General features: G+C 39.1%; 3 protein-coding genes across 9 annotated transcripts in view; all 3 read left to right on the top strand.

The window, feature by feature from the left end:
* Positions 1-1715: 1715 nt before the first annotated feature.
* scrn2 (secernin 2) lies at positions 1716-11661 on the top strand. Of its 7 annotated transcripts, none has more exons than XR_001425928.1 (10): positions 1716-2167; positions 2828-2990; positions 4769-4950; positions 5268-5467; positions 6719-6934; positions 7057-7222; positions 7399-7579; positions 9755-9911; positions 10142-10188; positions 11243-11661. XR_001425928.1 is itself a non-coding variant. In XM_015040129.1 (10 exons), the coding sequence occupies exons 2-8, from the start codon at positions 2829-2831 to the stop codon at positions 9905-9907; spliced, it is 1260 nt and encodes a 419-aa protein (XP_014895615.1). In that variant the 5' UTR covers positions 1716-2167; position 2828; the 3' UTR covers positions 9908-9911; positions 10145-10188; positions 11243-11661. The 7 variants fall into 7 exon arrangements, 6 of the variants coding, with proteins under 6 accessions (XP_014895615.1, XP_014895614.1, XP_014895613.1 ...); XM_015040129.1 differs by having other exon boundaries at positions 10145-10188; XM_015040128.1 differs by having other exon boundaries at positions 10145-11661.
* Positions 11662-13252: 1591 nt separating this feature from the next.
* Positions 13253-15801, top strand: LOC106952172 (aly/REF export factor 2-like). The gene is made up of 6 exons (XM_015040132.1): positions 13253-13593; positions 14604-14753; positions 14835-14982; positions 15075-15123; positions 15240-15402; positions 15500-15801. The coding sequence occupies exons 1-6, from the start codon at positions 13393-13395 to the stop codon at positions 15518-15520; spliced, it is 732 nt and encodes a 243-aa protein (XP_014895618.1). The 5' UTR covers positions 13253-13392; the 3' UTR covers positions 15521-15801.
* Positions 15802-16351: 550 nt separating this feature from the next.
* LOC106952173 (rho GDP-dissociation inhibitor 1-like) overlaps positions 16352-23483 on the top strand; it is a 21757-nt gene continuing 14625 nt past the window's right edge. Inside the window, exons 1-2 of the mRNA XM_015040134.1 lie at positions 16352-16463; positions 23135-23323. Coding sequence (XP_014895620.1) covers positions 23137-23323 — 187 coding nt within the window. The 5' untranslated portion in view covers positions 16352-16463; positions 23135-23136. The remainder of the gene's footprint in view (positions 16464-23134; positions 23324-23483) is intronic.

Raw genomic sequence — 23483 nt, 5'->3', positions numbered from 1 at the left:
TTGAGCCAAAGACTGTGACCTATTTATACAGCAAAGATAAACATATATTTAACTTGTTACACTCAGTATTATTCCACTTAGTACTCAGGTGTAGTACAACTTTTATTTCATATAATCTAGTGATGCAAATGTGCACTGTAGTTTCCTTTTTTACTGTTACATTGGATTTCATAAAGATATCCTGGTACATAACTCTTTACCACATGGCGTGTTAATTATATTTTTTGACTGGTTAATTTATATCGTTATCTGCTTGTGTTACTATGTGGGAATAAAAAATGGGCTTTCTAACTTTTTAAAGGTCAAGTGCATTGGATGCAGTGACATCTAGTGGTTAAAACTGAAAACAACTCACTACCTTTCCACCTAAACCACACACACTTGTTGAAAAAAATGTAGGAACGTTAACCATCACTGGAGTTACGTGAATAGCTGACAGCTTTGTTAAGCATTGCCAACAATAATAGAAAAATACTTCATGGGATTTTTCTTTCTTTACCAATAAACAAGTCCTTAGTAAAATAAAATCTGTCTTCACATTGCAGCTAATGAACACAAAAACCTACTAATCCTGCATATCAATAGTATATAAGTCACCTTCACAATTATTATTTTAACTTAAAAAAAAAATCCTGGTTGGGAAAATAGAGATTTTTGACTGTTATGAGCTTCATTTATTTTTTTTTTCTTTCATTTGAATAGGATATATTTCAGTTACCACTTGATTATTCCTTTTCATAGATTATGCAGATTTGCAAAAACTTGTAGGGATTCTCATAATGTTTGCATTTAATAAGAGAGAGATTCAAAATAACAAAAGTGAACATAACCCAGAACAAGATTGACTAAAAACACAAAGCAATAAAACTCAGAGACAGGAGCGACAGAGAAACTGTATAAGTAAAACACAGGAAGCACAATACCAAATAAAACAGAAACAAAGTTCTATGAAGAAAATCAGTAACTAAAGCATACAACCATAAATATAAAACACTAAACAACATATTAAAAACCTAAAGTACCCTACACAGATACAAAATGAACACACAGAGCTCTAGAGTATGACATCCCAGAGCAAGATGCTGCCACCACCATGCTTTTTTGGTAGGGATGTAACGTTTAGATACATATGAAGTATTAGTTTTGAAAATTGTTGTGGATGTGGAAGACTCAAACGCAGACAGGAGACTGCCAAGTTAATAATTTATGGTCAGCTTAAAAAGAATAAAAAAGAATTTAAAAAAAAATCAAAGTCCAGAAAAGGAAACAAACAAACAAACAAACAAACAAAAACAGACATATTAGGCTGTGAACAGACAGGAAAATATTTATGATGTTGTGTATGAGTAATTCAAACTGAAGCCTGTCTCATAACAACCAGAGGAACTTTAGTTGAATCATTAGTAATATTCCTGCTCAGTCTCTTTTATAGACCTCCAAACACATGTACAGTACCATTTTTGGCATTTGTAACTCTAATTTTCAACACAGGTTTCTCTCATATGCACATTTTCTATAGTATTACAAGACAATGTCATTTTGCAGCTGTAACAGATGGACTCATACCAACAAAAATTAAGGGGGAAAAAAAGAGAAGTCAGAAAAGAAGTGGCAAATAAACTGGAGCTAAATTGAATACCCTTCAGCGATACAAATGCACCCCATCCCAAATTCTCATGACGCCACACAGCATGATTCTGCCACTACCATGTTCCACACTGGCTGATTGCAAACAAAGCGTTTAATTGCTTTATTTTTCGACATTGTCTTTCCTCTTGCCGCAATTCAATAACGGTTGAAATTTTAAGCAAGACTTAACAGCAGCTATGTAACCAGATTCACACATATCTCTTTGCTTTTCAAAGATTGCACATTTTGGTGTAAACTTGCAGGGATTCCCGTGATTACAAATGCGACGTCAGCTGTGAGTTTGCAGCCAGTAAGAGACAGACCCGTGATAAAAAGAAAAAAAGAAAAAAGAAAAAAAAAAGCTGCATCATCACTGTGAACTGGACTCTGACAGACGATGAGCTGTTTGTGGCCAGACGAGACGAGACCTTTAAGTACAGACCTTTGGATTTCTCGGTCACGTGACTCGGTTTCTACAACCTGCCTGTCTTCTCCCCGCTGACCGTCCGCTCCCACCACCGAAAAATTAAAAACACAGGTAAATTTATTATCCCCGCAACTGCACTCTTAGTTGTAGTTTTCAGACGCCGCGATCCGTCCAAATCCAGCCCCACTCCCTCCGATTATTAACTCCCCCCTCTTATTTCCTGGAAATAAGCAGAGCCGAAGCGACAGCTCGGGCAGTGGCAGCTCAGCAGGGCCTTATCTCCGGTAATAAGCAGTGCCGTTCGCAAACAGCGAGCTGCGTTAAACACGCCGCTCCTGTCCCTCGGCACACTTTTTCCTTTTGCTCTCCCCCCTCGCGTTATTTCCGCATCGAAAGCGATTCGCGATGGCAAATGCGTGCGAGGAGCGGTAATAAAGCAACATGGGGGTCGGATTTGTGGAGATTACGGTCAATGAAGTGCTCTGCACAAGACTGACACCTAATCCGTGCGTGATGTTCAGTGCACCGGCGGGAGCGGACTTTCTTCTGCGAGTGGTGGGGGGAACGGAGAGGTCCCTTCCTCTTGACGCCTCGCATGCACTTTTTGGTGAAAGGGCGGAGGCTCGCTCATTCGTGCTGGATGTCAAACACTCTTGTCAGACTCTCGGGGTTGTTTACACTAGAAAGTGCTTATTTGGCATGTTTTAAACTGCAGCTCTTCCTCACTGTTTCTTTTGCTTTTTTTTTCTTTTTTTTTTCTCGTTGTTGCAGGATGGCACAGGCTCCCATGTCATGTGATTGTTTTGTTTCTTTACCCCCCGGTTCTCGCGATGACCACGTGATTTTTGGGAAGAACTCAGACCGTCCCCGAGATGAGGTGCAGGAGGTGGTCTACCACCCTGCAGCGTCTCATCCTCCAGGATCCACGCTGGAGGTAAATCTGGCCACTACTGGTGCAGCCAAAGCGCCCCCTTTCCCTCTTTAACCCATCAGTGTGGGTTGGCAGAGTGGGATCAAGAAGGTCATCACGGTTCATTTAAAACCATAAATAAATACACAGAGGAGGGATTTGGATTTACAAGGAGCCAGGCTTGTATTTCAATGAAGTTGTTTTGAACAATAGTTGCACTGGATAATGGCTGCTCTTGTGGCTTAATGTTTTACGAAAGTATTCGCACTCCAAGCCTCCACACACACCGCCACAACCGGAAACCTTAACATGTTTTACTGAGATTTTGCATGACAGGCATTCTCAAAGTATTGCATAACTGTGAAGTGGAAGGAAAAGCAAACCTGGTTTTCACATTTTTTTTTATGTATAAAACTGGGAACGTTTGCAGAACATTTCAGCTCTGCCACATAAATATTTTACTGCCTTTTGCTGCAAGCTGTTGGTGCTGTTAAATGCTTGTAATATTGTTGTCAAAGCAAGACGTAATCAAGAAAATCCATTCACAATTCTTGACACGCCATAAAGAAAACACAGTACTTTTACATAGACCACAGCCACCCTCCACCCCCATTGCATTTGCATATTTGTGCTGTTAGAGCTCATCTCCAGCGAAAAACCTCATACAGTGAAGTACGTGTCTGAACAGCAACAGCAGAAAAAGTCCCAAACAAGCTGAACATATTTATGACCATCCACAGTGTTCACAGGTGAAAGCAGTTTAAGTCAATACAGGCATCATTCCCTCGTCAGCGCATTTGAGATATCGGTATCCATAGTTTGGTAATTCTGTAATTTTAAAGCCTCATTAATGGTCATGTCCCGCCATCCTCCTGATGTGGTGACGTCAGCCTTCTGGTGGAGTAATTTAAAAACTGACGTGACATTTAAATGCAACCAAAAGTGTCCTTTAATTTCAAACACAATAAATACCTTTCAGGAAATACGTTGATGTACAAATGTTAGAGCACCCCATGAAATATTCATTCATTAAAAAAAACAAAAAAAACAAAGTTAAAATCTTCATTTATAGAATTGTTTATCATTGGAATGTTGTCTAATTACAAATAATACCCGAATTAACCTAGCTTTTAAATAAAACCCTAACATCAATCTAGAACACCTTAGCTCCAAATTAGCTTAGTGTCAGGGCTTCCTGTAGCCATGACTTACTCGTCTATAACATTGTTCTGAGGAACATTTTTCCCAACTCCTCAGATTTGCTGTGAGATGTTTAGGGGTTTCCTACATAAAGAACATGTCTAAAGCTACACCGTTACATCTCAATGAGGTCAAGATCCAGGTTTTAGCTGTACCCAGGACTTTACAGCTCGTTTCTCAGTTAGTCCTTGCTGGAAATACTGCTATGTTTTGCCTCACTTGTGATGCTGTTTCTTGAAGTTCTTTACCAATGGTTCCACTTTTACCATACCAACTTTATTTATAAAGCATTTTAAAACAACCACAGCTGATACAAAGTGCTGTACATTAAAACACAACATAAAAAAAATAAAATAAAATAAAAAAATAAAGAAAAACTCTTACAGTTTAAAAACAAACATACAATTTAAAACAAGATCCCGCTGGAGTTGAAAGCCAAGTAAAATAGATGGGTTTTAAGACGAGCTGTCCTCAAATACCTTTTGATACAGAAGAGAGAAACCTTTTTCCCTCACATCTTTCAGTCTTTAGGATTGTAGTCTAATAGTTGCCATCTAATCAAAGGTGGTTTTGTTCTCCCATTAATTATTTTTTTTCTGCAGTGCACGTACATCCAGATCCCTCAAGTGGAGAGGACCTATGCCGTCGTCCTCAGTAAACCAGCCTGGCTGTGGGGCGCCGAAATGGGAGCTAATGACCAAGGAGTGTGCATTGGGAATGAGGCAGTCTGGACCCGAGAGCCTGTGGTCCCTGGAGAGGCTTTGTTGGGCATGGACCTTGTCCGGTGAGCTGCTGAAGCATTTACAAATTACTCAGATTCATTTTGATAAAACATTAAAAGTTACCAATCTTTCATTGTTACTAAATATTGTACACTTGGAGAAAGTAATCCTCTTTGTAGAGCCGTGTAGATTGTCATGTGCATGTTGTGATGGCTAATTTAAGCTGAGTGTGGCTCATATCGATTCATATTTGCATAGGAAAATACTCCTCTAGCTTTCAGAGCTGCCTCAAACCAAGAAGAACCACAATCCAAACACTCTCTACATAAGCATAGCCCCCAAACTGCATTTCAGTGATCAGCTTGGGTTTGACCTTCAGGCTCGGGCTGGAACGTGGCGACAGTGCCTGGGCAGCACTGACAGTCATCACTGGCCTCTTGGAGCAGCATGGCCAGGGCGGGCAGTGCAAGGAGGAACCAGAACCCTTCAGCTACCACAACACCTTCCTCCTGGTGGACCGCAGTGAGGCCTGGGTGCTCGAAACCGCTGGGAGACTCTGGGTGGCGCAGAAAGTCTCAGGTCAGTTTTTAGAGGGAACATATTGGTTTTTAGAGCCATAAATCCTACACATTTTTGAAAGTATTAAGCACAAATAAGTCCTAATCGACCTTTCGATTGTTCTTCAAATCAGGCTTGTAAGTTTGAAAGCATTTTTTATCTACAAAAAGCTTTTGTTAAAAACAGGACATGATTGCCATATATGGATGGCAACATCATCTGGAGTTATACAGGGATTTCCATTTTTTGTCCTGTCTCAGCACAAAACGTTGCTTAGGTCCACATATCATTAAATAAATCACCAGATGATCCTCCTGCATAAATTGCCATGATAATTAGCTTTAGCTGCATCATCAATCGATCAAATTTTATTTGTATAGCACATTTCAGCAGCAAGGCATTTCAAAGTGTTTTACAACATGTGACATTGAATAAACAGTAAGAAGGAGAAAGAGATTTTGAAAAAAAAAAGATCCAGATTTTTAGTCAAAACGTCATTTGACAAGGACTCTGAACCTCCAGATTTTTCAGTTAAACGCCGTTTAACTGGGACTCTAAACCTCCTATAGAGTCCTTGTGTCCTTTTCCTCGTGCCTGAGCTAAATGGAGGAAAACACATTTGTAGCTGCAGTCTGATTGCATGTCAGTATTGTAATTTCGCTTCCATCAACCAAATGTAAAACATGAGCTTACAGTGAGTATTTAGGGTCAACAAACTAAACTAACTACAGAAATTATGTGTCAGACCACATGGTGTGACAGATGTGGCTGATAGTCTTCTAAAAAGAGAAAGTAAAGTGCAAAAACTACATTGTTTTTTGACCTTTACTAGACTTAACTATCGCCACTATTTTGTCTTGGGTTTGCACTAATGCCTGGATATGACTTTCTAAGTGTTACATCATAATTCTTCAGAAACTTTGAGCTGGGATCTCGGCTGCCTTGCTCTTGCTTGTTCCCTTCCTTTTTAATTATTACTCAATTTTGGTCATGGAAATTAATGCAATGAGCAACAAGTCTGAACACAATTGAAAAGGATAAGTTTTAAAATTGATGATGTATGCCCTTTTGCATGCTCACTCTCACTTTTTGGGCAAATTCTGCTTAAAGGATCAATCTCTGATGTTGTTGCATGGATTACACATCCTGTCAGGCCAGGGAATATGTGTGGACTTTCTCAGTAATTAGTGAAGCTAACGTTTTGAAGGAAGAAAGATTCTGGATTTTATTTAGGCCTGTTATTTAAAAAAAATACATGTCTTGTCATTTCAGAGGGCGTAAAGAACATTTCCAATCAATTAACCATCCACACTGAGATCTCAGCAGAGCATCCAGAGCTACGAAGCGTGGCCAAGGACCAGGGCTGGTGGGATGGCCAGGGAGAGTTCAACTTCTCTCAGGTGTTTAGTCCTGAAAACCCTCCGGCCAGGATGGAGCTGGCCAAGAAGCGCTACAAGGGAGGCACAGAACTGCTCCAACAGCACGATGGTAAATGTCCCACAGTACCATTTTTATGACTTTCATTCATCATTCTTTTAGTTACGGCATTTGTAAATGCGAATCTGTGCAATGAAACCCAGTAAAGATGCTGATCGCTTTGTGTTGTTCAGGCTCAGTGACGGCGGAGGTGATGATGACCATTCTGAGAGATAAACCCAGTGGCATCTGCATGGACTCTGGAGGATTTTGCACCACAGGCAGCATGGTGTCTGTCCTGCCCAGAGACGCTAGCCTTCCCTGCATTCACTTCTTCACTGCCACCCCAGACCCATCCAGGTTTGTCTCAAGCTACAACAAGAAGCAGTTGGACTCTTTGGAATCTGTCTAGAAAATACCAAGTCTTGGGTTTGACTTTAAAATGACTCTATAGGCTGCTCCATATCAGCGTACTCTCTGTCTTATGAATCTATCAATCTCTGTTTCCCCCTCACCAACACCCAACACCTCCTCAGGTCTATATTCAAGCCTTTTATATTCTCGGATTGTCCCACCCCGGTCCTGAGGGTGGTCTCTCCGCAGTTTGGACCAAGCGACCCCGTCAGGAAGCAGCCGCGCTTTCAGAGCCGGGTGGATCGCAGACACGATCTCTACAAGGCCCACCAGGTGGCGCTCAACACCATGGAGACCAAACCGGTGGGGGAACGACTTACGATATTATTAACCTTTTTGACAGAGACCATCTGTGTTGGACGTTAACAACATCCCAGTTACACGGAAATTGGATCTTGGCATTTCAGCTGCTCCAACACAACATAGTAAACATCTTAGCAAAGGAACTACTTTAAATTTGATCTTCAATTGTATGTTTAAGTGGCATATTGGCCACTCTAGGCACAGACTCGAATAAATAAAGCCCAAGTTTGACAGTGACTGCTAGATGACATTTAAAATTGCTATGTTTACTGAATGGTTGCTCATGGTGGGTTCACCAGTTTGCAAATTTGTAACTCCACCTCATATCTGTAAATTGCTATTTAGCCTCAATGTTCGCAAACTAGTGAGTAATTTCAGAAAAGCTCAAATCTCTTGTACTGAATTTTGAGTTATGCTTTGAGATTATATATAATGTCTATTTCTATTTATTACGGTTCTGGTTCCTGCTTAACCGGTTTAATCTAGTGGATAATGTCTACAGGAGTCGCACATCCAAAATTTCCTCACAGTAGACAAGACGCAGATGAGCTAAGATAACTTTATAGTATCACTTGTCTAAGAAGGCCATGAAGAATGTCTCCAAAGAGCAGAGGTTTTTTTTTTTTTCTTTTGCTGTAGGTTTTTTTTAGCTAATGTCCTGTCTGAGATTCGGTGTGTAATTTAGAAGGTAAACAGGTCACAGACAGTCCAGTGCCCCGTTTGGACTGACATTACTCACTATAACAAGAATCTAAAATAACCCATGAGGTGTTTATTTCACTCAGAATGATCACATACCTTTATTTTAATTTAAAAATGATTAAAAGTTCAGGGACCTTGGTTTAGAAAGATGACCAAGGCAGTATTTGTGTGTATAATACATTACGATAAAAAAAAGAACTGTTATGATAAAAAGCTGTAAAGGTATCAAACTACCATAACTTATCACATAATTCAACACTAATGAAATGCAGGTATGACCTGTACATTTCTGCCAGTACAAACTGAAAGTCTTTCCTCTTTAATTTTTTTTAAAATCAGTCTTGTTTCAGATTGTGTAACTACTTTTAATATAAAGAATAGAAAACTTGAGTGAAGAGCAGTTTCTAATGATATTTTCATTTATTAAAATAATAACCCACCTGAGTCTGTTACATCGTTGTCGGGGAGTTCTGTCTTGCACTTCCTTGGAGAATTGTAATTTATTCAAGTTGTTAGGTTTTCACGCGTAAATGCATCATCATGTTGTCTGGACATCAACTTGAGTACAAGTTGTTAATTTGACCAGATCTAACAAAGTCTGTTCGAAAATTCAGATCCATGATGTTCGTTTAAACTACAACTGAAATGGCTCCTTGGAAAATAACTTAAAGTTTACCGTATAAACCTGGTGTTTGACAAAGGAAACCAAGCAGAAAATATACTCTCAGAAGACGGCAATTAAAGCAAAGCATGTGCGGTAATTAGAGATGAAAACCAGGTGTGTGGAGAGCAAAAAACAAAAACAAAAAACAAAACAGGCTTAAGTTAAAAAGGAAATGAGACTGTAAGATAACCACCAACTACAAACCCAAATATTTAAACAACAGATGTTCTTTCATGGGGACTCCAGGGATAAAAGTTTATTTTGTTTTTTTACAGTGACATAAGAGGCATAAGAACATCCACTCATCCAAAAATATTTTTTCTACTATCATATCACAGTTTTATTAACACATTTGGAGGTATCAGTCTCAGCCTTTTCCTTTACAGCACATCAGTTGTTGAGAGGAAACAGAGATTGTAAAACAACAGTTATGTTTCTGCTGTTAATATTTCTACAGCTGTGGATGTTTAGCTGAGTTAGACTCAGGAAGTTTGGCGTTTCTTGATAAAATCACACTGCTAAAAAAAAAAAAAGCAACAATATGAAAGATTTTTTTTTGAAAAACAACAATTACAGATATCTAAATGTCAAGTTTTTAAAGACTATTTTCTAAAGATCTCCAACAAATGTGTCAGACTTGGACAACGAAAGTACAAATCTCTCTGAATTCACTTCATTTTAACATACAGGAGCTTTACTGCGTTTTGCGGATCAGTCAGATTGCCGCTGCTTCTGTAAGCTTAAACAAATGATTTATGAGTACCATCTGACCCAGGTGGTGTTCTGTGTGTGTTGTGCATCTGCCGCAGGATGAAGGTTTAGCCGTCTACGACATCCTGAGGGATCTGGAGTCGCAGTGTCTGAGCGAGATCTCAGCCATGCTCAGCGGAGAGATACCAGGAGACGAACTGGGGGACCTGTTCTTTGATTGTGTGGACACAGAGATTAAGTTCTACCAGTGAGAAGGTGGGAGGCATCAAGAGCTCTTCTAAGTGTTGAATCTTGTGCACGAATGACTAATTTGGTTTGGTATTCACAAAGTTTAAACATTCAAGGTAACATTTCTGTTGCAGGGTAAATAATATTCAAATCTGTGACAATGAATTTCCTTGTGCAGGTTTACTAATTATTAGAAATTATTTTCCGAAGGAAGGAGGAGCTAATCTGGGTATGGCTGTTGTCTTTTATATCTTTAGCAGCTTTCCTGCTTTAACACATAAACAAAAGCCGCTGGTTCGACCAGGTAGGAATGGCCTGGGATCTCTGATGACATCTTTTCGGGATGGTTGGTTTGGGGGGGCTGCGTGTTCTTTTTGTGGCAGTTTGGTCTATGTCTGAGCATGATGGGTTCTCAGCCTGTCCCTAAGCTAGGCTATGGTGGGAATCCCTAATATTGGTCACAAGGGAAAATGGTACTGTGCTCTCCCTCCCTTGGTCATTCTGGGATCCTGGTGGGTGGTGTGGGGGTTACTGGGGCCTTGTGCAGGAGCCTGGCTGCCAGTGGAGTGGGGTTCCAGTCTTGTTCTGCACTGTGGGACATGGAAGTGGTGCTGAGGTGGGGGTTCAGTGCCTTTCCTTCTCTATCTGTGCCTCTTTGGTCTGATTCTCCTGTGTGTCACTGACAACCTGCCTACTTCTGCTGTATGACTGCTCTGAGTTGGTGTCTTTCTGCAATTTGCCCTCTTCTGGTCTTAACCTCTGAGTGTTGCAAGCTTTCCACTCTTTGCACCATTCTAGCAACTTTTCACCTTTAGGAGATTTTCATACTGCTCAACACAGACACGCAGCTGCACACCTACTCAGACACAAATAATCCAAATCGCTGAAGGACATACAAGCACAAGCTCTCGTTCCATCGAAGTCGCTTGTCTACTTTGATGCAATTTAATGAAATCAATCTTGCAATTAGAATACAATATTGAGATATACTTTTTGCAGAGTAAAATTGCCCTGGTGCATTTAGGCAACCATCCCCACACCAGACTGTGGAGATGTTTCCACTAGTGTGACTTGTGAATTTTATTTGTGTATCAAAATTATTTTCATTTTTTGTTCTTCATAGCATGTCACCTTTGACTTTTTGTTTCTCATAGCCATATTCTCCTCTCCCCCCTTAGTAATATAATCTAAAAAAGAATCCAAATGGACATGTGTGTGTTATAAACTCTGCCCTAACCATTTTCATATCTATATCAGCAAATGCCAGGTTGTTAGCAAGTCTTCTTCAGTGCAGAACTTTTGTCAACTTTCTACTTCTGATCACTAGGATGTGTTCATGGTTTTGTCCTTTGTTACAGCTCCCTCAGGTGGACACTCCCCAGCACTCATGGCATGGCAGGAAAAGCCCTGGCACTATTAAAAAGAAAAATCTCCTGTGTTCCTTTCTTTGTCTGGTTGGCCACCGCCTCACTTATGCAACCTGCATTCTGACCCCAATCCATCATTAAACGCAGACTGAATGTCTGAGCTGCACATGCAATTGGCGCACATTTATCATCCGTATCACCCGGGGAGCAATGACTGCACCTCATTAGTGAGTATACTGATGTAGACTACACGGGCGCTCATGTAGAGCTGTGTGATTGTTGCACAAATACTCTGAGTAGGCATTTGTTTAAACGTTTGTTTGCTGCTGCAGATGAATGAGTGGTCATCTGGTCTGAAGGCTGTCCATAGGGAGACCTGTAATAAAGGAAGTGCATAGCCTGTCCAAAGTGTGTTGTATAGTTTGCATCTGTTTTTCTGTTTTGGTTCACAGGCTGTGTTGATCAGGCTGACAGCTTAAATAAGCAAATAGGATAGAATAGGTGTTCTTTTCCGAGAGTGGATTTACGGCGGTTGCACTCTATACTGATTGCAAATGCACTCTGTATAAAACTATTTTAGTAAAAGTGTTACTGGTAATAAACTTCACATCGATCTGGTACATTAAAATATATATGAGATGTTGATTTTTCAAAATGTGCCTCCCTGCAAATGCACCTGAAAGAGCGCTGAACAATGACATTGAAACAGTAAGTTAAATATCATCTAACCAATATAAGTTGTTTTGAAGAACAAAAAAAAGCAAAATCCATGAATTAAAAATAAGGATCTACCTACCGTAGGTGGATGCTTATTCAGCTATCTGAAAAACACGACTAAAAATATAACATTTCTGTGTTAAATATTAAAAAATATATAATTATACTAATTTTCACTTGGAAAAGCAGAACATTTATGGTAAAATCTGTGCGATTTTAAATAACCCTAAATAAAATCCAATGCAACCAATTACCTTCTGCTGTCTAATGTGTAAATATAGTCTGTGTGTAATTTTATCCCTCTATAACTATGACTGTTCTGTGATGACGCCAGAGGTTTCTTACAAGTCAAACAATGCTAAGACCAAGAAATCAGCACAGCAGACAGGTTGGGGTAAAAGTGGTGGAGAGGTTTATAGTAGCTAGTTTATAACAAAATATACCTAGGGTTAAACCCATCAACTGAAAATGGAAAGACCATTGCACAACTTCAAACCCACAAAGACGATACAATCTGGCTACATTTACTGCCTGGAAAAGGAGAGTATTTATCAGGGAAGCTGCCAAGATGCATGCATAACTCTGAAGGAGACCAGAGATCAACAGCTCAGGTGGGTAAATATGTTGACAGGATTAGTTGTGTGTCTGACCCTTATGGAAAACTGGAAAAAGGACGGTCAAAAATAAACTCTCTCTACAATCTACAACAAGCCATGTAGGAGACCAGACAAATGCATGGAAGAAGGTACTGTGGCCAGAAGACGCCAAAATTACAGACATTGTGAAATGCTCTGAGCAAACTGTCCATTGTGACATAAGTTGCAGCATCATGCTATGAGGACATTTTTCTTAACCAGGAAAGTTTATGGGAAGATGAGTAAAACATTTTTTATCAACATTTAAATATTAGAAACCACCTTCAATTTTATTAAGTCACTTAACAAGCAGTGTCTACTCTTGAAAAATATCTAAAAATATGAATAACAATAACAATGCTACAATATCCTTGGTTCATTTTTAGATGCAAAAAGCAATTTCATTTTAAGCACACTTAAGGAACGCAGAGCTTTATTACAATTACTTGAACTAAAGGGAACGTACACTGTTGTAATATAAAGTAGTCATCCAGATCTAGGTGTATTTAAAGTTTAGTGGTTCTAAAAGGGAAAAGCGTTTCCAAACGAATTTTTGTTGCCTTAGGAGAACTGGCCACTCAAAATATGGCGGAAGTGGCACATTCTCGTTTTCACTCCGGCCCAGTAGGTGTCAGTAACACAAAGCAAACTTGCAATACAACACAGTAGAAGAAGAACAAAGACAGCTCGGAGGCTGATTTCAACATCGCGCCAACGTAAATCAGTTGGTAAACGTCGCAAGTTTATCGTCCATTTCCATTGTTACCTTCAGAAAGTTTCAACGGCGCCATGGCTGATAAGATGAGCATGTCTCTGGATGAGATTATCAAGATGAACAAGAGAGAAGGCCGCGGCGGAGAAGGAGGAGGCTTCAGGCGAGGAGGAAGTTCAGGTCGAGCCGGTGGATCGTCGAGGCCGCCGGTGGCGGCGAGGAGCCGAGAGAACAACTTCCACCGCGACAGGAACAACAGAGCAGCTCCTTACACCAGAGTAAGACAGAGAGGCTTTAAATAGTTGGTGGTTTGTGTCTGAGCAATACTCGCTGTAACTAGCTGCTCTCTATTGTTTAAATCTTGGTAAATGGACGTGCATCAGTACCTGAACCACTTTATTTAAAACTAGTTTATTGCCTGCAAAACCCTTTCCTATTTCTGAATATTTCTGAAATTCCTGTTCAGAAATATTTCCACGAATAAGATGGACTGTCATAATGTTGGAACTCGAGAAATGCCACCCATTGCTGCACAGTCTAGAATTAAATACTATTTATGTATGTAAACATTATAAGTACATTACAAGAAACCTGATTAGAAAGAACAGGCAGCTGTATACCCTGATAAAGCCTGTGCAACTTATGACCTTCAGGCTATATAGCAAAATGACACACACACACACACACACACACAAAACCCTGGGTTTGAATGTAAAATGCATGAGGCCAGATTTAAGCATGCTGTTTGCTCTAAAAAAAAAATAACAAAGGGACTGACTTCATGGTCAGCAATGTCGCATAAAAAAAGTATAATTAGTTTAACCAGTAAAAAGCTATCAGGCTTTGTTTAAGATGGAACATAACATTATCTTTGTGGATCACATTTTTCTAAGTTTACATTTGAGACAAGTTTCAGGTAGAAAGTGAAAGTATTGGGAAAAAGGTTTTTCATATCCTTGGTTCTAGAGAGTATAGCATAAAAGCATCGGCCAAATTTCACTACAGGTTTAAAGTCTTTAAAGGTGTTTTGAATGCCATTTTTACTACTAGTTACATGCAATGATCAAACTAAAACAACATTGTGCTGTCATTTGACAAATGAACCCAGTTTTTTCAAGAGACAACACAGTAGATGTGGAGGAGAATAACATTTAATGGTCAACACAGACATCAAACTATAAACAAAATAAAGAATAATTCGGTGGGTTGCCCATATACTTCTGTGTTCATGCTTGTTCCTGTGAAATTCATCAGTTTTATTAAAACATTACTTTTTTGCTCTCCACAGCCCAGAGAGCTGCCAGACAAATGGCAGCATGACATGTTTGAGGAGAACGAAGGTGGAGGAAGTACAGTACCAGAAAGAAGAGTAGATGGTAGTAGCAGCAAGCTTGTGATTTCGAATCTGGATTTCGGCGTTTCTGATTCCGATATTAAGGTGGTTTTGCAAATATTTTCGATCTTGTTTCCTCTAACTGTGAGGTGCCCACATAACTTAGATTTACTCTCTGCTCTTCAGGAGCTGTTTGAAGAATTTGGCCCCATCAAGACTGCATCGGTACACTATGACCGGTCGGGCCGGAGTAAAGGAATGGCAGATGTCTACTTTGTAAACAAAGCTGATGCCATCAAAGCCATGAAGAATTATAATGGTGTTCCTCTTGATGGTGAATTTTTTGTTGTTGTTTTTTTTGTAACTGTTATCTATATCTTGGGTGTCACAATAGAGGTTCATGATGTCATTGCTTTTGCTTTTCAGGTCGTCCTATGAAAATCCAGCAAGAATCATCAGAAGTTCAAACACAGAGGTATGCAAAACTTGATAACAGGGGATATTTTTTATTTTTGCTTTTTGCTTTAGAGTGAAGAAATATGAGTGATTTTGTGTGTGTGTGTGTGTGTGTGTGTGTGTGTGTGCGCGCAGCTCAAGCAGAGGTTTTGACCGCAGCAGGCTCGGTCAGCCCCGGTTTGAAAGAAGACCAGGTGGGAGCAGTGGAGGTTTCAGAGGTCGAGGGAGGGGAGGTGAAAGAAGACCCCAGCTGTCAGCAGAGGAGTTGGATGCTCAGTTGGACGCTTACAAATCAGAGGTATGCTACTGAATAACACTTTTTTGTTGTTGTTTCTGCTTTCTCTGTATATGTTCATATTGATAATTCTATGATTATGATCTCTTTCTTGTTTTAGTGTCAGATGGACACCAGCTAAGAACGCTCAGGGTGCTTCTTTTTTTTTCTTTTTTTTTAACAGTATAATGCATCAAACGTTTTGAAGCCATTTTATTTCAAGGACCATTGTGTAAACATTTTTATTGTATAATTTTTTTTTCATTGCTGTGTTTAGGGCAATTTTGTTTTGAGAATACATTCAGTTTATATGAACAATAAATTGTCCAAAGCAAGTAATTCCATTTGGATTCCCTTTTTTATATTGTAAATGTGATTCTGTGACAGTCTGTTTACTGTAACAATAAATGTTATATGAATCAATGTTGTCACTTGTCACTATCTGGCCAACATGTTGGCATAAAGAAACATATCGACAAGGTGTCCAAGGCATGGACTAAAACTGTTTTTTGTATTTGGCCTCCTCTGTCTGTTGCTTAGTTGTCATTTGAGGTGTGGTGTGAAGTCTGTGAAGGACTGGGGAGCCATGTCATCTGCTGGTGTTGGCAGTGCCACTGACCCTCTGCATACATTATACAACACATTGTTGTAATTCATGCAAAACGAAGCCTTATCAAGTACTAAGTTCCTTTATTGTGCTGCACATGACATTTCAGTAGCCTCCCGTTTATGTGTTGCAAGTAATTTTTATTGATCTAAATGTTGTATTTGTCTGAGAAGCAGACTTTTGGGTGCCCAGAAGTACCTATTTTCATTTTATTCAAAATATTTGAAATTACTTTATATATAAATTCTGTCTAATCCTTTATTATTTCATGACGCCATTGTTCATGTTAACGCAGGAAGGAAAGACTTGAATATCAGCTCGCGGCCGCAGTACGTCAGCCGCGTGCAGCGCGCGCGGCCCCGTGCCTGTAAACGGGGCGGCGCCTTTCCCTTGTTCGCCATACTTGCACAAGGGCTCAGAGCAGCGAACGCACTTACTGCAGAGGCACCTGAAATCACTGCGGCTTTTTAACTTTAAGGTGAGTCCTCGCGGTGTAAAAGCCACCCGATAACATTGATCTGAATCTATTTCCGGTCTTCGCTCTGCTTTGAGTCAGTCTTGATGCTGCTCGCTCTCTGACGGATGATAACTTGTCACGCTCGGGCTAGCCGCAAGGCACTGTTAGCTTGGCTGGATTGTTTCCTAGCCGCCTGTCTTTTCTCCTAGTCCCACCCTGTAAGAAAGGGCCGACGCCTAGAAAAGTTGAGCCTTATTTTAAAAATGTTTATTCATTCAATAATATAACGTCGTTAATTTTGAGAACTGGTCTACTGTCGCTGAAGTGTTGTAGTGTAAAAAGCAACATATACAACGGTTTTCCTGAGGGGGAAAAAAAAACAATCCTGGTTGTTAGCTTTGTAGCCTTCACATTCATGACATTTACACTTTTTTCAGAGGAGCAGTTTAAATTAATCTCTATGGTAGAATGCATTTTCCTGTTTACATCTTCCACGAACTATTTTTTTAAATATTATTACTATCTTAGGGCTATACACATGATCAAAATACAAATGAAATTTAACTTGCCATTTCACTGACGACTTTCAGACTTGATTGAAATATATCTGTAACCTTGTTTTAGGATCTTTCACAAAAGTTTCATAGCTATAATTATCTAGCTATACTTTATAGGTGCAGCACTGAAGTGTTGAGCTGATCTACCTTCATATATCTTAACGAGTCACATCATGTAGACCAAATAGCAGCTGAGCTGAGCATCAAACAATAATTGCTGCCATATTTTCAGCTATGAAGATTTAAAGTATTTCATCAAACCATCAATGGAGGAAATTAGTTTAAATTGATGGATACTGTTTGTTTTTTCCAAACATCTTCAATTAGTTTCATTACCACATTTATAATAACGTAAGTATTTTCCCATGGCAAGAATGAATATAACAGCTCATTCAGTAAAATAAGTGAAGTTGGACAAACAGAGAGGAAATCTACTGCTAATAGATGATGTTTTATTTGAATTCATTTTGTAAAGAGATTTGATTTTTCAGATGGCCAGCACTATCATAGAAGCTGATGATAATGCAATAAAGTGTTTTTTTTCCCCCCTGAATGCCATGCTGTCACTTAAAAAGAGCTGTTTAACAATGACTTTTGGTGGTTTTTGCCTTTTTATACATTAATCGGTATGAGAGTCTCATGGTTTTGAAGTATTATGATTGTAAGTTTGTGACATTTACCCTGATGTATTCACTTTTATTCAAAAGAGAAAAGGAGCAACTACTCTTTTTACTTCAGGATATTGTCTATATTATGTTTTATATAGCGTTCATTAATTTTGTGACATAAACTTTAGCAAAACAAATATAAACACCCATTTTATATTGGTATTATATTTTGTGTGCTTTTTGAATCTTTTCCTGATCTACTTTCTTTAAAACTGATATTAGCTGATTCATCTTTGCCAATTGCAGATTTAAAACCGTGTTGGTTCAAAGTGATGGGACCCCTTTTGGTTTCCACATTATGTCCTTGTTTTCTTTCTAGACTGGATGTATTTCCAAATTGCTGAACTTGTTTTGTGAGCACAGGGAAAGTGTATTGCCTCCTCTGAGCAGTTGTGTGCTTCAAAATGTTTTGGATCAGGCAGTGTTTTACTACGTTGATTCATTCAGCTGGAAAACAGCTGAATGGTACCTCCTCTAGCATCTCATTAAAAGTACTTTAAAATGTATGCAAAATATAAAGGAAATATTATCAGTATGGAATCTGTAGTAGAGTGCTTTGATGCCTTTTGATGTGCCGTTTTTTCCTGTTTAATTTTATTTGACTGTTTTGCCACTGCAGCTTATAGCTAAGATTCGGGTAGAGACACAAGGAAACATTTTGCTCATTAAGGTCGACATCTGCAGTTGCCAAACATGCCTTTCCCTTTCAAGGGTTTTGAACATGTCGGCAACGATTCAGCTACTAAACTAGTGATCAAATTGTCTTTACAGCATGCTGCAAATTACAAAATGCCTACAAAATTCATCTGAAATTATGTACCAAGTTTTGTTATTTGTGCATGTTGAAATGTTTTTGTTGTTGTTGTGCCTGAACCATAAAATTATCACTCAAAAAGTAGCTTAAAATCAAACCTATTTCCTCAGAAGTGTTCAGACATTTGCACTGAACTGAAATGAAATTGAAAATGAAGAACTGTTAGGAAAGACCAGCCCAAAAAAAAAAAAAAAAAGGGGAACAATGTTTGAGTTTGGATGTTGGTTTTAAATTGTAACACAATAAACATAAAAGTGACAATGAAAATTATAAATTAATTGTAGTTTCTTTTTTGGCAAGAGGTCACATAGATTGTAGGGTTGCAACGATATGTCCCTGCATACAGTCACAAGCTCAGAAACAAATATGCCTCCTGAAATTAAAAAAACATCGTCAAATAGACGACGTCAGTAGATCAGTTTGGTCAGACAGGGCAATAATATAGAGCACAGAATAACTGCATATAATCATAGCTGTAATTGTTGACACTCTAATGCACTTGCGTCAAACTCCAGGCCCTGGAGCCGAATCTGGCCTGCTGTAGCTTTTTATGTGGCCCTCTAAGCTCCAAATTACATCAATAAGTCCTTCCAGTTTTTCACAAATCCTCAAAATTCACACAAAATCAACAGATCCCCACATTTTTTTCTGATTTTACTGAAAATTTTCCCTCAAAATTGGTCAAAAACATTGGGTTTAATTGACTGCTGCCTCAGCCTTACTTGATGTCAAGTTATAGTCCGTGATTGACACATCGAGTCATAAAAAGTCACATTTATCATCATACATTAGCGTAAATATAACAGTTTCTTACAAATATTTCCAAATTAGCATCACAAAATATGTGAGTTTGATTACAAAAAAACACCAAAACAATCTCAAAATCCTGGAGGGACTTTAATATTTATTAATATTTTAACAGTTTAATGGGTTTTATCAGTACATTCTGGCACAACTGGCCCTTTAAGAACATTCAGATTTTTGATATGGCCCAAAATGAAACTGACTTTGACACCCCTGCTCTAATGGAAGTGGGAGTGGAAATAACATCAACTTGAATCTTGCTGTAAACCTTTAGGGTTATCAGGGTCAATTAGTTAATTGTGTTAAATCACAAGTCGTATCAGAATGTAATTTTTCAAAATAAATATAAACGGTATGCAAATTTTCCAAGGGCCATAATTTTACAAATTGTTTGTACATGAAAGTAGCTACAGCTCATAATAGTGTAATGTAATCGGAAGTGGCATTAAATCACGCATCAACACAGGCAGCATAAGAGAACCAGGATATAGAAGCGAAGAATCCCAAAGTTTGGTTTATAGGAGCTTCTGCTGCACCAATGTATAAGGTGCCAGCATCACTCACTCTCCCTTTGTGTAAAGTTTCCTGTCCTATTCAGTGGCTGGCTTGATTGTTTCTACACAGAGCTGGGTGTGGTGATTCTCTCTCATAGGATTACTGTGAATCCTTTGAATCTCATGTTAACACTTTGTGTGTTACTTCAGTACAAGTGAACAATTTGACAGGATAAGAACTATAAGTTATATTGAGAATTCATCTACCAAGGCATAAATCAACATTGGTCATTATCTCACAGCTACTGGAGACACGAGGCTCTTCAATTAGCCTTTTCTATGGAAGAGAGAGAAGTAAAAGCACTGAATTTAAAGTCATCAGTTACATAGTTTATTTACAAGCTTCTCATTTTTTAATTTATATATAGCGTTGGTCTATTCTGTCTCTTGCAGATTTGATTTATTTGTGATGACTTTAATATCAAATTACTTTTTTTTTCAATAAAATGTTTCCAGGCAATTCAAGTATTCTGGAATAATACTTGGAATAATTGACTTCCAAGTATGAGCCTGCTCTGATTTTGTATAAAGTTACGTTACAATTTTACCCCTAATAATATCCACAAATCCAGAGGGATGCTCGAAGATGTACATAGATCTTTTATTTTTATCACAAAACGTGGGACAAAAAACCTCTCGACTCGGTCACATTTTTTTTCTGGTAGAAGACCAAATGTATCTAGGTTTTGTGGAAAATTGAAGGGGGATATGTGAAACAATTTTTTTTTTTTTGTGGCTTCAACATTCCTGTCATGACTGCTAGTTTGAGCAGATCAGATAGGAGACCAGGACAGTGGTATGCACAGAGAGTCACACTTTACTGGGGATGAAGAATCATGGTGATCATATGTCTGTAATGTAAGGAGGAAACATCAGGGTCTCTATGCAAACAGCTTGAAGTTTGCTTTAAGGTAACTTCTCTGGTCCCCCTCATACAGAAGTCCTCTAAATCAGGGGTGGCCAAGTCCAGTCCTCGAGAGCCACCATCCTGCAAGTTTTAGAAGTATCCTTACTCCAACACACCGGGATCAGCTCTACAGAGGCCTGATAACAAGCCATTCATTTGATTCAGGTGTGTTGAAGCAGGGATGCATCTGAAAGTTGCAGGATGGTAGCTCTCGAGGACTGGACTTGGCCACCCCTGCTCTAAATGCTGCATGGGGTCTTGAAGTCAAGTGATGATCTAGGGCAAGGGTGTCAAACTCCAGTCCTCAAGGGCCGCTATCCTGCAACTTTTAGATGTGCCTCTGCTGCACCACACCTGAAAAGAATAATTAGGTCATTAGCAAGGCTCAGGAGAACCGATCTACACAGGGAGGAGGTAATTAAGCCATTTCATTCCACTGTTTTTTACCTGTGGCACATCTAAACACTGCAGGACAGCGGCCCTTGAGGACTGGAGTTTGACACCCCTGATCTAGGGTGACTGTACAAAAAGAAATGATCAGGATCCCTCTGTGTGCACGCACCAAGTTTGTGAAATATTATCTGAGAAGACTAAATCCGATCATTTTGTCAAACTGGATCTGTACAAAGCATTAACAGCAGTGGTTTTGTTCACTAAAACGTGTGTGCAAAATATGTTCTTCACTGTGTTCAATGAAGAAGATTAATTTATTTGGAGGTTATTTAAGTTCTAATAAGCGAGACCAGCACTGCATATAAAGACATCAGTGGTTTACTGTAGGATGGAGGTGAGAGTAAATATCTTGAAAAATTAAGTAGAAGCTTGTTGAACCATAACAAACGTGTGTCCTTGAAATGTCTGAAACTTGTTTCCACCCATTTTTAAATCAGTTTTATTTTGGAGCTCTATGCAGTGTGAACAAATGTCCCATTGTTCCTAACCAGATATCCAACATTCAAGGTCCTTTGGTTTACTGTGACTGGAAAAAATGGCTCTAATAATGGGGCTGCAGCCAATTATTTTCACTGTTTTTAACCTAATAAAAACTTAAGCTCTCTAAATAATTTAAAATCTGGAGGGTGCTCTGAGATTCTCTTCACTATTCCATAAATTGATAATCTTCTACTCTTGCAGCATAGAGACATAAAATAAAATATTTTTATTTAAAAATTTTAAGAAATCAGTTGCGTCTTTCATAACAATTGGTGTCATTTCAAATATTTTATTGGCATCCCAAGTCCTTAAGGAGTTGTCACTTTGGAATTTCCTGGCTGGATATGTGTTAAATAAAATTAACATCTGCAAAGATAATGTTTAATGCGAGTGTGTTGTGATCATCTCACAGTTATTAATTTACTTTACCCAAATGTCTCTGCACAGCTTTAACCTGAAAATTCTTCAAGAAAGAGCCCCATCATTCAGTTTACTGCTCTGTTTTCCTCATCGGACTGCTTTAGCTATTTATTATGTTGGAGTAGCTACACCAAATTTTTTTAATAAAAAAACATCAGCCTGCGCTAAGACAGTAGCTCACAAGAATCGACACAAATCCTAGAGGTTTAAAATATTTAGACTGCATTGCTTCAGTCTCCCAGCATGTCTGTGGGGCTGTTGCAGGCTGTGGGTGGGATGGCTGTAGTGTGAATGTCGAGACTCTTGGAGTAAACGGAGCTCTTCCTGCTTTTGTTACTCACTCTGTTCTTGCAAAGGAAATCATTCCAGTGCTAACCTCCTAAGCTCTTCCATGGGGAAGCGCAGAAGGACCCGTTATTTGCTTTCAAAATAACCAGCTGTTCCTGGCTGCATTGGAGCCTTCATTCCTGATGTTGTGGTTAAGAGGACAAAATAAATGTTCTTAATTCAGAGGAATTTCCTGGACTGCAGCCCGTATTTTATATTTTAGAAAAATTACTCCAATTTAAATAGAACTTAATGTAGTGACTGTAATGAGTGCAAGATGCTGTCTTTTGTTTTTAGCATCCCTGTTGGCTCAAGTTTGTCATTCCAGGGCATGTCAGTCGTTTTCACATGACCTAGACGTCGCCATATCCTGGTGGAGAGGCTTTCTGTCATGTGATCCATGACGCCTAATTCAATTCATGACTCATTTTGATGACGTTACTTCAGCGCAGGTTTCATATAGCAGAGCTGGGGCAGCAGCATCAAGATAAATGAGGCTTTTTGTACAACCTGACAGCAGCACACCAGATGCGTTGGAGTACAGAATACAAAACCTCTTCAATCAGGATTTGAAATTAGGATGATTAAATCCATCTATAGGTGTTCATCTTTGTTTTGGTTATTTCTTTGCACTTCTGTTTTCTTTTACATTTCTAAATTCTCAGCTTGCTTTGCTGCTGTTCTGATGTACGTTATTCATTTCTCCAGACATGGCTGAGGATGAGGTGACCCCAGAGCAGCTAGCAGCCATCGCCGCCGAAAATGAGGAGCCAGAGCCAGTAAACTATAAACCACCAGCGCAGAAGTCTGTGAAAGAGATCCAGGAGCTGGATAAAGATGACGAAAGTCTACGCAAATACAAAGAAGCCCTGCTTGGCCCCGGGATCACTGAAGCTGGTATGTCACAGTATGATTATGTGCCTGATTGGGGGAGGAGGTGCTGCTGCTGCTGCTGTCGAAATTGTTTCTAGAGTTTTATGGTTTAAGAAGCTTAAATCCTAAATCCCTTCTGGTGTAAACAATTGCTTTTGCTGTGGGATTGTGTTGGAAATGAGGC

The sequence above is a fragment of the Poecilia latipinna genome, unplaced genomic scaffold (genome assembly GCF_001443285.1).
Source record: "Poecilia latipinna isolate Pla-1442-1.1 unplaced genomic scaffold, P_latipinna-1.0 Scaffold496, whole genome shotgun sequence".
Classification (NCBI taxonomy): Eukaryota; Metazoa; Chordata; class Actinopteri; order Cyprinodontiformes; family Poeciliidae; genus Poecilia; species Poecilia latipinna.
This window is presented reverse-complemented; position numbering and strand designations above follow the sequence as displayed.

Coding starts and splice junctions, on each gene's coding strand:
- scrn2 (XM_015040129.1), top strand. CDS start 2,829: ATGGCACAGGCTCCCATGTCATGTGATTGTTTTGTTTCTTTACCCCCC. Junction 2,991..4,768: donor CTCCAGGATCCACGCTGGAG/GTAAATCTGGCC, acceptor TTTTTTCTGCAG/TGCACGTACATCCAGATCCC. Junction 6,935..7,056: donor ACTGCTCCAACAGCACGATG/GTAAATGTCCCA, acceptor TGTGTTGTTCAG/GCTCAGTGACGGCGGAGGTG.
- LOC106952172 (XM_015040132.1), top strand. CDS start 13,393: ATGGCTGATAAGATGAGCATGTCTCTGGATGAGATTATCAAGATGAAC. Junction 15,124..15,239: donor TCAGAAGTTCAAACACAGAG/GTATGCAAAACT, acceptor GTGTGCGCGCAG/CTCAAGCAGAGGTTTTGACC. Junction 15,403..15,499: donor TGGACGCTTACAAATCAGAG/GTATGCTACTGA, acceptor TTCTTGTTTTAG/TGTCAGATGGACACCAGCTA.